The following is a 15,458-nucleotide window of genomic DNA, read 5'->3' as shown; positions in this document are numbered from 1 at the left end:
ACATCGGATTGGGCCTATCGACGGATCAGAGCGGTCAGCGTTGATATCATGCCACGGAGACTGGTGATGAAGATGGTGATTTCTTTGAAGAGGATATGGCGGCATTGAAACATGCCAAACCAGATTGATGAAGAAAAATGAACTTCAGCCTTGGTGGCATGACATATTGATCATAGAATAAGATTGCGATGGTAACTCTGACCAATTATCAATGTTAACCACGGCAAGTGCATTGGCTCACGAATGACAAAGAGGAAAACCTGCCATTTCGTCTTTGTTGTCCCCACTATAAACAGGTCTGTGGCATGGATGGTGGTTGCCTTACCGCGCCATGCAGTTGACAGCATCGATTTCTTGCCAAAAGTTTTCCTTTCACTAAACTCACAACAGAAATGGTCCCTTTGAACTCAGAATAATTCTCCTACGCATAGAGGGATTCGGGCTTTTGGGTATTACTTCTTTAGAGTATCAATTGGGATGGTAGTGCAGGAGTAAGTGTGGTGGAATTATTTCTCAATGAATCGAGTGGAAGTCAATTTTGTCACATACTTGGACTCTGAACAGTGGTTCGCAGTGGCGGCTGCATAAACAGTGGGACCTTGCCGCCCTTCCCAGAGTGATGGGATGTGGCACAGACTTTACCTTATTTGACATACTTCTATATCCGTATTATGCACACCCTGCGACTACTTTGTCCTCTGAACTTCAATGCAGGTCCCAAATTGTCGTCTCCCATTTAGCCGAATTCCGCACTTTTCAATACAGTAATAGTCGGCTTTCCAGCCATATCTTTTTTGTATGAAGCTGGCAAAATGAAATTATCAGTACTATCGCAATTACACTTGACTTTGACAAACATGAAATGTTTGGTATATTGTAATGAGTTCGATATCATACGGTATCGAAGTAGAGAATAAAGCTAGCCAGATCTTTAGAACAGTTCAAACTTAGTCATGAGCCTCATCTAGACAGGAACAATGCCAACACATTTGATGGTAACTCCACGTCTTTCAAGATATTAGAGATGTTCCAATTCTAGCCATCAGCGCGCCGGCCCAGCCATGTCCTGCCAACGATTTCATGTAGAAGGTTGGGCCTTTGATACCAGTAATCTAATACTGCCTGCGACGTTGACAGCCATCATACAATTATCAGAAGTCTGACTGAACTAGTACGCCAGCGCATTAGCGTCATATTTGATTTCTCATATATTCATTGTTTGAATGACGTGCATAGATAGCAAGGCACCGTTTGCCGTTCCAGGAAGGTTGCTAACTTGTGACATCCACTTTGGCACTTGTTGTGGTACTGCACAAAATTTGTTACGCACTCGGGATGAATCCTGTTCTAACTTCTTCTGACGTGTTCGCGGCGTTGCATTTTGGCCAGAACGGTTAGAACCGGCTACCTCGAGCGGCTTTTGAAGAACCGACGAATTGCACATTACCTGAACGAGGATTCACTCCATGTATGTACTGGCTCGAAGATTTGAGGGTGAACAACCAGCCTCATTTCACTAGTCTCGTAATTTGTTCTGGTTGGCTTTTTGCATGCCAAATATTGAAAAATGACTATGTTGCAGGAGTTAAGGAAAGGCTGTCCAAGAGCAGGGTATAGTTTCTCATTCATAGCTCGAGGATGATGAGTCCAAGGCTAACATAAGAAATATCAGATGTTAGAACGTTGTTTGTAGACGATATTTGTAAGCTTTGAGGTATAAACAATGATCAGTCCGCAAAGACCGACAGAAAATCCTTGGTCAGATAACGACTGATACTGAGGTTTTCATCCGTCGTAGAAACTATTGGATTAGAAGTCTAATTCGACCGCGGCATACAGCCGACTGCGCAGGGGCCAATTAGGGGCCCTATTTACGATTATCGTAGCTAGCCTAACCTACGGTTAGAACCTCCTTTTTATACCTACGTAGATATCTAAATAGTTTAATTAATCTCTTTATTAACTACGGTTCGAACTAACTACCCTATAATAGGGATACTAATATTAATTAGTAATTAAATTCTATTATTATAAATTAGTAAAGTATCTCGCTACGTAAAAAAAACGACCTCTTAATACTATATAGGATAGGAGATTCGTACTAATTAACCTTACGGAAGTAGATAAAAAAGGGGGCGATTCTCGAATACTATATAGAATTAAGTAATCGTAGCCCTTTACTACCTATAAGAAGTTAACGTCCACTACGTTAAACTACGTTAATTAACGGAACCGCTTAAGTAACTAGTTTTTTACCGTTACCTTAAGTAGCCTTTTTACTAAATAACTTTTCCGCGGCTAGCTTGCGATTAGAAATTAACTAGTTAAATCGGTAAAAAGAAATACTTACGCAGCGACTACCCGCCTAGTTAATTAGTATAACGGGCGAGCTCGATAGTATAGTATAAAAAAGTACCGCGCGATTAAAAAAAGGGATCTCTAAATATAAATATTCTTAGTTAGCGTAATAAGAAGCGTATAGGAGTTATTAAGCTAAGAGATCTATAGTATATAAAAAAAGTCTACTACTACTAAGATCTTACGGGTATAACTTTAAGCCTACGATCTAGACGACCTCCCCGTAGCTCCCTTAACTACCCCCCGAGTATTACTTAGGAATATAGTATAGGGGACGGTTTAACGAGGGAGGAGAGGATTTAGAGATTACGGAGAGCACGAGGCTTAGGAGGCTAGAAATATATAAAAAAGCGGAAATCGGTAATTAGTAAAAATCCCGAGACTAATTACTATATCGTCTTACGGTAATATAAACGTTTACTACTACTATTAGAAAAAGGAACTACTAAAACCTACCCTTTTATACTAAACAAAAAGGAGGATCCTAATAAGTATAATAGCTAGCGATCTAGAAGGGTAATAGTAATCGCTAGAGAGGGTAAAAATAAGAGTAGTAGCGAGATAGCGAGAGGAAGCGGGAATCTCTTAGACCTTAATAAATTCGTTAAGTAGTAAAAGTACGGATTTACTATAACCAGTATGCGAATTAGATATATCCCCGTTAAAATTAAACACGCTAATAACTACTAATACGAGTATAAGCTAGGGCACGACCCTTAGCAAGTTAGGGTAAAGAAAGAGAGGGCAAAACCCGATCCTAAATAGAATCCCTATCCCTTATAAGTAGGTAAATATTAACCCGGACTATTAGGGAACGTAAATATATAGAATTGCGGATTAGCCTAACGGCAAGTAAATTAACGTAGTATTAATCTATTTAACTAAGGTTTATAAAAAAAAGGGGCTATAGGGGCAACCCCTATTTTTACGAGATCGTAAATAACCTTAGCTATTAACTAAACGAATAGTTCGTAAGCGTAAGCTTAAGAATTGCGAAAGTAGTTAATAGATTCCTCTATAAGCGAGGGGTACTACTAGCGTAATTATAATTATAAGAACCTCACGAAATCCTAGTAGCGACGATTATAAAAAAGGAATTTATAATATAGACCTAGGTATAAGTCGATAGGGCGTATAATCGCTTTAATAAATTCAGAAAAAGGGTAAACGACCCAGATTTCCTTTTTATAATTACTAACGGTAATCTATCGTTATAAAAGGATATATAGAGGTAAAATATAGTACTAGAAGTACGATAATTAATAATTCTGCCTATTTCGATTTATAGCTCGTCGCCGCTACTAATGCGAAATTCGGTACTAATCGGCTAGTAAGAAAGGAGGTAGACTACCCGAAGTTATTAATAGTACGCAGCGACGCAGGGATCGTATATAAATACTAAAAATCTAGTAGTAAATACGAGGTAGTTTATAGACCTTAAAAAGATCTTTTTAAAAGAGAAATTATATTTTAGGGGGAAGTATAAGGTTTTATAAGAAACCCTAACGATATTTTACGATTACTATAAAAAAGTTAGAATTAGGGAATACTAATATTATTTAGTAGTTAATATCGTACTCGTAAGTAAAGCCTCTAATTATTATTACGAAGCGGTACGTAATTTTAATCGAAACGACTTTTTTAATATAATTAACGTAATCTGAAGCCGCTTCGAGATTTATAATAGGAACTTAGAGCTCCTATCTAAGCTACGAGCGATTTTTTTTATATCTATAGCTAGGATAATAGAGGGTAAATCGCGAGTAGAAATCCTCGAAGAGCTTATTAATTGAATTAATAAGCTAGTGAAAACCTAGTTAAATAAGGGGACTAATGAGCGGAAAGTCGGATATCTTTATACCGCAGTCTAGCGCGTTTTAAAAGTAAAAATAACTTTATACTAAGTACCTAAAGACTACGAGACGCTCTACTCGAGGCTAAGATTTAGCTTTAATATTAAGGTAAGAATGCCGCGCTAAACCTACCTCTAGGTATATAATAGCCCTTACTAATAGTATTAGGTCGACCGAACGTATAATAGGAAAGGAAAGGAAGCTAGGTACGGTAATTACTAATAGGGAATCCTAAATTTATTAAATAGGTAGAGATTTAACTCGCGAGTAGGGTAACAGAAGAAGTAGTATTTTATTTATAAAAAGGATAGATATTAGTTAAGTAACTACTCCGAGGAAGAGCGTGCTAAATTATATAAATAATATAGAAAATTGAGGGTAGTAGATAGCAAAACTAGCCCTTATCGATTTAACTAATTCCTTATTATATATGAGGGTAGATCCGGGGGTACGGAACTTAGCGAAAGTAGCTAATTTAGTAGCCTAAAGTACCCGCACCCTATAGGAGATTTAGAAGATAAGGAAGATCTTACCCCTTATACTAACGAATTAAATTATAACGAAGTTAACGATATTAACTACTCTTTTTTCGCCCCGTTAGCCTCGGGAGGATATACGAGGCTAAACAAATAAAAGGTAGTAGAAGCCCTTAATAAGTAGGCTTTTATTTACGGATAGTAAGGGAAGGTCCCTTAGATAACGGATATAGAGGTGGGCAAAAGGACGAATTTAATAGTATAGAATTCCACTTTTTTAATATTTAAAGAAAAGAGATAGGGTGCTAAGTAATTCTAGGGGTAGCTAGAGGGGTCCTTTTTATACTATTTAGATTACTCGAATACTAAGCTCGTATAGGTATTTTACGCAAACGAAAGGTACGGCCTAGATAATTTCTATAGGATTATCCTAGATACTAGGGCATTATAATAGTTAATAGGAGGAAAAGGGCAATTCTAGGTGCTATAAAAAATCGCACTAGTAACGCTTAATACGTTAATAGCGGGTATTACGAGGATTAGCTTTAGCCTAGGTAAGGAAATCGTCGCCCTAGGTATAGTAAAAATAGAGACGTACTTTAGAACGATAACTTTCTATATCCTGCCCGTTAATACCCCATTTCTCTTATATCTAAAAGATATAGATCGACTAGGTATTATATTTAATAATATAAAAAATAAAATCTCTAGCTATAAATACTTCGAAATAGTCGAACGATAATAGGGGCACGCGTTTATAAGGCTTACTAACGATACGAAGTTAATTAATTACCTAACGGAAAGTGAGCTTAGATAACTATACCGGAGATTTAGCTACCCGTCGGTTACGAGGCTATATAACCTCTTAAAGTATTTAGGTAATAATAATATTAAAATAGGGGCGCTAGAGTAGTTAACGAAAGTATGCTACTAATGCTAAATAAATACGTAGAGCCTACGCAGATTTAAATTTAAATTGCGTAATAAGCTTAACTTTAATTAGGAAATCGTCGTCGATATTTTTTACTTAAATAGTCGACCGGTCCTATATATAATTAACGAGGTTATATTATTCTAAGTAGGGTAATTCCTGCGGGATCTATAAGTAAAAATAGTATAAGTAGCTTTATAAAAAAGCTAGATCGATATATACTAGGGACCGCTAGATGGTATTAGAACCGACGTTAGTATTAGTTTTAAGTTAGTAGAATTTAAGGAAAATGCGACGGCTTATGGTATATAGTTAAAAGTCGTGCCTATCGAAGCGTATTATAGTATTAGAAAGGTAGAAAGGGCATATTAGTAGTTAAAAAGAGCGTTTAAAATTATTAAAAAGGAAAATCCCGATTTTAATAATGACGAATGCTTCTAGATAGTACTTAAATACTATAACGATACTATAGGGCCTAACGGGCTTATACCGACGCTTTTAGTATTTAGAGTATATCTAAGAACGACCTTAGCCTCGCTACCGTTACTAAACGTAAGCTAGCGAGCTTAAGTAGTTAAAAAAGTAATGCGGGCATTGCGCGAGGTAAGTATAAAAAGGTAAGTTAATAAGGTAATTACTATGCGCAATAGGCCTAATATAGGGGTTAATTTAGATATGCCCCTAAATTCGGATATACGAGTATGGCGCAAAATTACTTAATAATAGGCTAGGCTATATAAATTAATTTTTATTAACGAGCGTTTTTATATAGTCACGAGAGATCGCGACTAGCCACTCGAGGTATTAATTACGGTAGTTAGACTATATTATATAAATCTTATTAAGGTAATTTCTAGCTTATAAAAAGAAGAAGAGCTAGGGGAAGCTATATAACCCGTAGTAAAGGTATAGGAAATTATCCTTAACGAAATCGTTGTAGTAGTACTAATAAACGATAAGGAAGAGGAAATTACTAAAAGGGCACTAATACGTTGCGGGAGACTACGATAGCAAGTACTAACGCGGTAATTTATTACTAGCGACGAAGTAATTAATACTTTTTATATAGTAAAAGAGAAAGCTAATTTTGAGTTAGTAATTAAACTACGTAAGGAAGGCGTAATTATAACTACTAAAAAGCCGTATAAGGGATTAGATCTTATTAAAGTAAATACTCTGCGCAATTAAGGGGTCTATTAATTTATCCTCTACGATTTAGAAAAGTATATAAACCTCTGCATATTTAAATTATGAATAGTTCGTAAAATTAAAAGAAAAGGAACACCCTAACTATACGAGAAGTCTAGATACGTAATTTAGGGGTACGGCGATGTTAAAAAGGCGACGCTACTTATATAATTACTTACTATATAGCGCTATAGCTAATGATTAATAATGGTATTAATAGCATCGCTACGGAAGAAAGGATACGAGATTTAGAGCCGTGATATTACCTAGGTATATACCTAATCAGCCACAGGGCTTATAAGGAAAATCCTAGCCTATTTACTGAAGAAAATAGCTAGTAAGTACTTAGAAAGTACGATTATTAAAGTGCTTAAGCTACTATATGGGCTCGCAGAATCGGGCACCTATTAGTAGGCTACTTACTACGATTTTTATATTAATTAATTATTAATAGTTACCTCTACGTACGACCCGTGCTTATTAGTTACGGAGTACGAAGGTAACTAATTTGGGATTATTAGAATATAGACCGACGATATATTAGGCCTATTCGATATTAACTTTATAAAAAAAGAGGATAAGGAGCTTTAAAAAGCGGGCTTTGTAGCGAAGCTAAAAGGGGTCCTTATAATAAATACCCCCCTAGTATTTAATAGCGGGATTCTTATAATTAAAAGGGAAACCGTCGTTTTTTAATAAAAGGGGTAGGGCGAGAAGATTAACCTCGTTAACTTAAATATAATTAATATTAAGAAGCGGTATAAGGCTAAGCTTGCGCGAGGGGTATATATTACGAGTATTTATTAGCCTAAAGTAACTTTTAATTACGCTAGGGTAGCGCAGGCTATAGATCTAACTAAACGAGACGTTAAGGTACTTAATAAGCGGCTTAAGTAGTAATAGACGAATCTCGATCGAGGTCTTATTTATTACCTAATCGACCTTATAATTAGTAAGCTCTACGTCTTTATTAATAGGTTATTTATAAATAATAACGACCTTACTTTATAATTAGGGTATATTATTATCTTAGTTAACGAGAGTATAGGCGAGAGCGAATTTACTATATACGGTAATATAATCTACTACTCGTTAACTAAAAATAAGTAGGTAACGAGAAGTATACTAGCGTTAGAGGTTTATAGTATAGTTAATAGCGTTAACTTCTCTTACGCGATTTTAATAACGCTAAGGAAGATTACTAATTAAATTAGCTTTTTACTTATTTTAATAGTTATTTATACCGATTCTTACTCGCTATACGAATGCTTTATTAAATTAGGAACGATAAAAGAAAAGAGGCTTATAATCGATATTATAGCCCTTAGGTAATTATATAAAAGGCGTAAGATACTTAAGATCCGTTAGATTAATAGTAAAAATAACCTCGCAGACGCTTTTATAAAAGTAGTACTAAATAAGGGATTAGAGTAATTCGTAAGTAGTAAAAAAGTCACTATACGAATAGAGGGATAGGTTATATAAAAAAAATAGAAAAAAGGGAGAAAAGGAGACGACTTAGTAAACGGGCCCGAGGTCGAATTATACCTCTAACCGCAGCGATTAAATTAATAAAAAAAAGAGAAAGTTAGTATTAAATTAGAAATCTAATTCGACTGCGGTATATAACTAACTACGTAGGGGCTAATTAGGGGCCCTATTTATAATTATCGTAGCTAGCCTAACCTACGGTTAGAACCTCCTTTTTATACCTACGCAGATATCTAGATAGTTCAATTGATCTCTTCGTCAACTACGGTTCGAACTAACTACCCTATAATAGGGATACCAACAGAAACATTAAAAAGAGCCTCAGGCCGTTGTATGCAAAGAACCGGGATTAAAAAGGTACTCTGCAGCCCCTTATGCTGATTATTGAGCCTACTTACATTCAGTGATGTAAACAAGAAGTAGCCAGTGAAGAGCAGCCTCTTTCATGATCCAGGGGTTAAAGTTTAGCCTCGTGCAACTCGCCAATCATTCCTGTCGGGCTCAAAACTCCAAGAGTCATGGATGCAGCTGACCACATCATCTCACCCTATCCGTGAAGGATTTGGATGGATTGTGATGATTCATTCTCTCGTTGGTTGCCTGGAAATTTTCCTGTCGTCGAATAGATGCCCTGTTACTCACCCCTGGCTCTTGAGAGCTCCAGAAGAGCTGACTGTAGGCAGCATAGGCAGACGCAGCGTATGGCAATAATCACAAGCCACATGACGCTTTACTCCGAAAGATCGGTGTCAATTCGCTCTAGAAGCTTCGAAACAATTGAAGGCAACTAGAACTAAGACAGTCATGATTCTGATGATATCCAACCTCAGCGCAGAGTTGCACATGGCTTTTGTCTCCGGACGCCTGGTTCAATGGAGTTCCACGGGTCTGTGAGAAAATGGCCAGCTTTCGTTGCGCTCAGAAGGCCCGAATAAAAATATGCGTTGGTATGGAGCGTCAACACCGTTGTTGTGGGTCGACATACGAGTATCGGTTATCGTGTCAGCGGCTCAGCGGCTCAGCCAGCCTCGCATCCGCCCCATCGGTTTTTGAGAGTCGCCTCCTTACGTATACGATCTCTGTAAGTTTATTAGCTTTCAGCTGGGACTCGTGAGAGGGTATTTCTTGTGAAGAAGGCTTCCACATCATGCGCAACCACCCACGTGCTACTGTATAATATTGGCCACTAGGACCTTCCTCTCCGCCAAATCAATCCATCTCGCAGACCATCACAGGCACCGGGTTGTGCTCAAATCCATTGAGAGACCGCAGAAGTTTCGTTAAGTGGTGGAAAGTACGACATCGGGGATGTTCACTCTTCGCTTCGTAAGTGTTGCATTGCTTTACAGCAATTTACGGAGGTGCCGGCATACGATGGTGTGGCTGTGTTCTACCAGGTGGCGTTGGTTACCTGAGATTGGTCGCCACATGACCTTGGGTGATGAGAACATTTGTCAGAGCAAGATCAAGACAGAAGCATTCCGTGATCGGAAGTAATCAGTTTGCCATGGCAATCCTCGACTGTTGGAACTTCTCAACAAATGCATCTCCGTGGAAGTCGAGATGTTCAAGATGCTTCCTTGGAGCAACAATACTCACGTGGCACTTGATTCATGGTTCAGCACTGTGCCACCTGAGCCAATGAGCTGAGCCAATGATCAGAGCCAATGAGACGCTTCGGAGTGAGTGAGCACTGAAACTTGATAGAGCAGAAAACAAAATTTGGCTTAAGTGCGAAACGAAACACCGACACCCAAGGCTCAGTGTTGGCTGTGAGTTTAGGACAGAAGCATACTCCGTATGCCTGCGAGCCTCACGCAGAATCACACACGTGAAGTCTTAGTTGTTAAAGGAAAGATGTAGAAAAATGGAAACAGCGCGGTCGTTTACCTATTGGGTGGCACTAATGGTTGAGATTTTGGTCAGCAGAGAGCCCGATACTCCGTACTCTGGTGACAATTCCCGGTACAAGGTAGTCGGCCGAGTTCGACAGCTGGGCTGGCACAGACTCATTTATGAAGATTAGCTGCGTACATTTATTGGTATGGCCAGCATGGCCCAAGTGGGGACAAATGCTACGAAACGTGATTGACGGAAGTCATCTTTTGGAAACGACTCGACGGGACATGTACACTTTGGTCGGGTCAGATTTGGCCCCCATCCTGTGTGGTTGTCCACGCTAATATAACGGCACATGACCGCCCAGCGAGCGCTGGACGCAATGATGGACACCTCTTTTCGCACATAGCTGTTCATGTCATCCTTGCAGATAACAACAACAACAACATCAACAACATCAACACCGGTCAGCAGCGGCTAGACCCGTGAACATTTACGAATTCCCGTTTCCATGACCTCGCCTGATATGAAAGTGCAGAGAGGCGACCGGTGTCCTTGTGTTCGTCTACAGAGACATGGTCTGTCTGGATGGGAGAGGACGAGGCTTACCTTACGATGTGTGAGTGGAAGGGAGAATGTTATACATGCAGGGCGGGCCAGCTGGAACCTGGAGCAGGCTGGGTTTCTCTCAGATCTGGGGCAGACGAAAACCCCCAGTGGACTTGAGGCGACGGGAGACTGGTGGTTCGCGTCCCATTTTGAGCCCCAACAAGGCGACCAGCAGTGGGGCCTATGCACATGGTACGTACCTAGGAGTCTACTTTGGCAGGAAGTCAAGGGAGGGGGTGTGAAAGGTGTGGGTGGCTAAAGGTGGGTGGGAAAATATCAATGCGGATAGGTAGCCAGCCTGCACCCCCGCCTCACTGCTGCCTCCTAAAGATGGCTCGCCAGCCGGAGTGCTAAATGGCTGAAAGGAATTGAGCAGCTCTCGAAATGACCTGGCGGCTGGCGGATCAGTTCGCATCTTAATCGATATGAATCGAGTTCGTGCCAATTTCATGTGTTGATAGATTCTCGTTCTTCCAATCTCGGTGGCTCAACAGCCGTCAGGAATTACTTTACCCCGGAGCTTTGACGCACCGTCCATCTGGCCTGCCACGGTTTCTATGCATAAACATCACGAGTACGCTGAATATGACGGAGAAACCTCGCGGTGCTGGTCTCGACCTGTCGAAGCGACTCACGAATTATAGGCGAGCCAACGACTCTAGCTTGCGAAAATGCGCCTATTGTACCGATTATACGTTTCCTGGGAGCTCCGAGAAAGTCGACGTGGAGCGTCACTTCCAGAAGTGCGGCCATAGCACCCACGACAACAACCAAACCGATTTAATAGAAAAGACCTGGTTACAGTAATGGTTTCAGTCGCGGAAACGCATTTTCCAATGCTGACTTATACTTGCGTAGGATCCGTGACCGCCAGCGAACACTGCCGACGGCGAATCTGCCATCTAGCCCTCTTCATCCAATAACTTCAAAACAACCACCTATAGACAATGCCGACCCGAGCACACAGTCGTCCGTTGCCGGACACGATAGGCAAGGTGCAACTAGCCCATCTTCGGAAAAAAATAAGAGGAAGGACGATGATCATAGGTCTTCGCATCCAAAGCGCAGTCGCGCCCGTCAGCAACCGCAGGCGTCTGGTGCCAGCCATACTGAAGATAGCGACTTCCAAAGAGATCCGGCACACAAGGCGGGTAGATTGTGGACTCCTGAGGAGGGGGCATCGACGCCTCGACGGACCGATGCCGGGCGATCCAAGGACCAGAATGGTTCAGATCTCCCTCGAGCAGCTTCCAATCGGTCGTTCGAACACCCGCGTTCCTCCGATTTTGATAACACTGAGGTGTTGATCAAACAACCAGAGACGCGCCCTATCAGCCAAGAACAACTCGTTGCTGAGGTAAAGGGAATTTACGCTGGGCTCGTCATGGTCGAATCGAAGTGTATCGAGGTCGACAACGCTCAAAGTTCAAATAACGAGACCAATCCCAAGCTCAATAATGAGCAGTGGCAGGCATTGATTGCTTTGCACCGAACTCTGCTACATGAGCACCATGATTTCTTCCTTGCGTCGCAGCATCCATCTGCAAGTCCGGCATTACGTCGGCTTGCGAGTAAGTACGCGATGCCGGCCCGCATGTGGCGCCATGGCATTCATTCATTCTTGGAGCTTTTGCGTCATCGTCTGCCCGCCTCGCTCGAACACATGCTCACGTTCATTTATTTGGCATACTCTATGATGGCTCTGTTGTACGAGACTGTTCCTACCTTCGAAGACACTTGGATTGAGTGCCTCGGCGACTTGGGCCGCTATCGGTCAGTAAATTCAAGACAAACATTGTAACCAATCTTCCTTCTACGCACATATTGACTCTTCATTACAGCATGGCCATTGAGGATGATGATCTTAAGGATAGAGAAGTGTGGACTTCAGTCTCTCGACACTGGTACTCAAAGGCTAGCGATAAAGCTCCTCAAACGGGTCGCCTTTACCACCACCTCGCAATTCTGGCTCGTCCCAATGCTCTACAGCAGCTTTTCTATTACACCAAGTCTCTCTGCGTACCAGTTCCTTTCCTGTCTGCTCGCGAATCAATTATGACATTGTTCGACCCGCATCTCAATGGCACACAGACCAGGCTGCAGGAGATTGACGCAGCCTTTGTGCGCGCTCATGCAATTCTCTTTTCGGGTAAGAACACCGATCAACTCTCATCGTCTATCAACGAGTTCATCGACAGCCTGGACAATCACATCGCACGTCACACCCGTCGCTGGCTGGATAGCGCATACTACATTTCCATCGCGTTGGGCTGCTCCCTTCTCGAATATGGTAGCGAGAGCAATCCCATCATAAGAGCCATCAAATCTGGCCGTACCGACGATGCAGACATCCCAATGGAAGAGGCTGAGATTGTAGCTGCTCCAACACAGAAGTTCCTGGACGCCCTGGATTTTACAGCTCGCACTCATAACGTTGTGTTGCGACGATTCGGCGACGAGAATATCCGACCCTACCTACATGTCACTCTCTCGCTTCTCCTCCACTTGTCACAGTTTCCTGCAGCGATAGGACTGGTAGAAGAGAAGATGCCTTGGAAGCTTATTGCTTTGCTCCTCAACACTATCATGCCCACGGACATGCCTACTGAAACCATCAACATCATTGAGTCAGAGAACTTCCCCCGGCCAGACAAGGGCGACCCTCGTCCCTTGCCGGACGACTTCGCACAGCGGGGCCTTCTTTGGGTTGATAAGTACTATCCTAGCGATTGGTTTACTGCTACAAAGGTGGATGACGATGAAAAATATTTTGAGGTTGCGTCCATGATGGAAGAGCGCTCACAACGCTGTCTTTGGCTGGGTTGCCGACTGGCAACATCGGGCAAGTGGTTGACTTACGACGAGGAAGCGAAGCAATTCGGCGTTGCGCCGCAATTCGATATAGAAATCCCTGACCTGAGCACCGATGTCACACCTGCGGGAGCATCTGACGATGCCGATGTGATCATTCCAGATGCCCCTGACGCACGTCATTGAACGTGGTGGACTGGTATTTTCCCTTGGCGGAAGGCGTTGCAATAGACTCTGTTGGGTAGATCGACGGCGATTCTCAGGCCGTTTTGGTTGTTTGGTTGGTTTGCTTCTGGGTTATGTTCCTGTCCGCTGCAACGCTTCCGGCGAAGGTTAACCAGTCACATGCATCTGGGATACAAATCCGTTATCTCTGGCCCAAGCTTGGGCTGAAAACCAGAGACGAAAAAGATCTGCGAGTGCACACACGTACGAGGCAGTATCTCCATCACTCGCTTGACAATCGATCCGGCGAGCGCAAATTGAGGTATGGCTAACGAGTCGCTTGCTTCTCATGAGTTGGAAATACGGTGGGGAGAAATGCAATAGGTGGGTCACCTCGATTCCATTCCTAAAGTCTGCGCTGATTTTTGTTCTCAAGTATATGTATACTGCCTAAAGTATGTAGATAGTTCAAAACATAATTTCACAAATGTAACGTCTCTGTTATCTGATTCTGGTGAGATGGCCGTGAATCAAGCCCGGGTGCGGGATGCAGTTCGGCCCGGCCCCAGCGGGAGATCGGCGCTGCATATGCCAACCGGTCGCAATCAAGTGAATCAGATCGATCGTGGTTCTGCCAATTTTAATTTTTTTTGAATCTAGCTATAGAGACTTATTGCGATACACAAGCAAGTAGGTAGCGATGTTTCAGATCCGTACAGTATGAACGTACTCGGAATGGTTTAGATATCCCGTCGGTACTCTGAGGATCGGCACCGGAGTCTCTCTATAGAGGTTCATTCAGGCCAATAAAATTGCTCTATCCTACTATGCATATGACTGTACGAATTGGGAAACCGACGTAGAGACTTTGCAACTCGAGGAGTTATTCGCTATATAGTAGTTCATTGGGGTCTATCTGGATGTGAAATTGCTTAAATTGTCGTAGAGACAATAGCTAATCCTTACAATGCACGCAGGAAAGTTTGTGACATTCCACCTCTGGAGTTAGCCCGCCTGACAGCTTGACACACGCAACCTGTTTGGAAACCTGCACGCAAACACGAACTAACATGCATCGACCATTGGATAATCATCACCAAGGTGCCATCAATGTGGAATGCAATTCCACAAGGCGACCCACCATTGAAGTCAAACGTCGGTGACGATGCTGCGCGTGATCCGAAGCCAGCCACCGTATTGACGAAACCGTCGACGTACGCCCGCAATTCTGCCCCCAACATACCTTCTCGGCCGACAAGGCGACTTCAATCCTACGCTCGTTTGGCTTGGAGAATGGCGTGTGCAAGGTGTCGTAATTTTGCGGCGGAGCAAAAGGTAAATCTGGGGCAAATACGACCGGAAGGTACGGGACATGCACATGTACGAAACCGCACGATTTCTCATACCACTACGGACCGAATCTTGCAGCATTAGGTACCGCACTTGCCGAATTACCTCGGGGAAATGTCAGCATAAGGCAAATATGCAGAAGAAGCCTTCTTCCTGAAGCACACCTCTCCGTCCGAGGTCGGGGTGTCGGGTAGTTTCAGATACCCCGAAAGCCGCCGCGAATTCAGGTCCAGTCCGGCGTTACCGAACGGCAGACGTCCGTCGACCCGGATGTCTCCACGGAAACCATTCCGGGATACTGGGAGCCAGTGGTACTGTTCAATTGAGCTTACCAGCGCCCGGTTCCGCGGACCCTGGATGCTGACTACGCAGGGGGTATTTGTCCGC

The 15,458-nt window shown here is 42.4% G+C and overlaps 2 protein-coding genes across 2 annotated transcripts; one reads left to right on the top strand and one right to left on the bottom strand.

Moving 5' to 3' along the window:
* Positions 1–10,319: 10,319 nt before the first annotated feature.
* CLUP02_09062 (uncharacterized protein) lies at positions 10,320–10,936 on the bottom strand (the record flags this gene model as incomplete). Its single annotated transcript, XM_049288043.1, has 2 exons — positions 10,320–10,613; positions 10,781–10,936. The coding sequence occupies 2 exons, from the start codon at positions 10,934–10,936 to the stop codon at positions 10,320–10,322; spliced, it is 450 nt and encodes a 149-aa protein (XP_049145187.1).
* Positions 10,937–11,129: 193 nt separating this feature from the next.
* On the top strand, positions 11,130–14,175 carry CLUP02_09061 (uncharacterized protein; the record flags this gene model as incomplete). Its single annotated transcript, XM_049288042.1, has 6 exons — positions 11,130–11,152; positions 11,207–11,548; positions 11,604–12,518; positions 12,587–13,706; positions 13,802–14,043; positions 14,106–14,175. The coding sequence occupies 6 exons, from the start codon at positions 11,130–11,132 to the stop codon at positions 14,173–14,175; spliced, it is 2,712 nt and encodes a 903-aa protein (XP_049145186.1).
* Positions 14,176–15,458: the final 1,283 nt, after the last annotated feature.

The sequence above is a fragment of the Colletotrichum lupini genome, chromosome 4 (genome assembly GCF_023278565.1).
Source record: "Colletotrichum lupini chromosome 4, complete sequence".
NCBI classification, from domain to species: domain Eukaryota; kingdom Fungi; phylum Ascomycota; class Sordariomycetes; order Glomerellales; family Glomerellaceae; genus Colletotrichum; species Colletotrichum lupini.
Note: the sequence above shows the minus strand (reverse complement) of the source record. Positions and strands in the feature narration are given on the sequence as shown.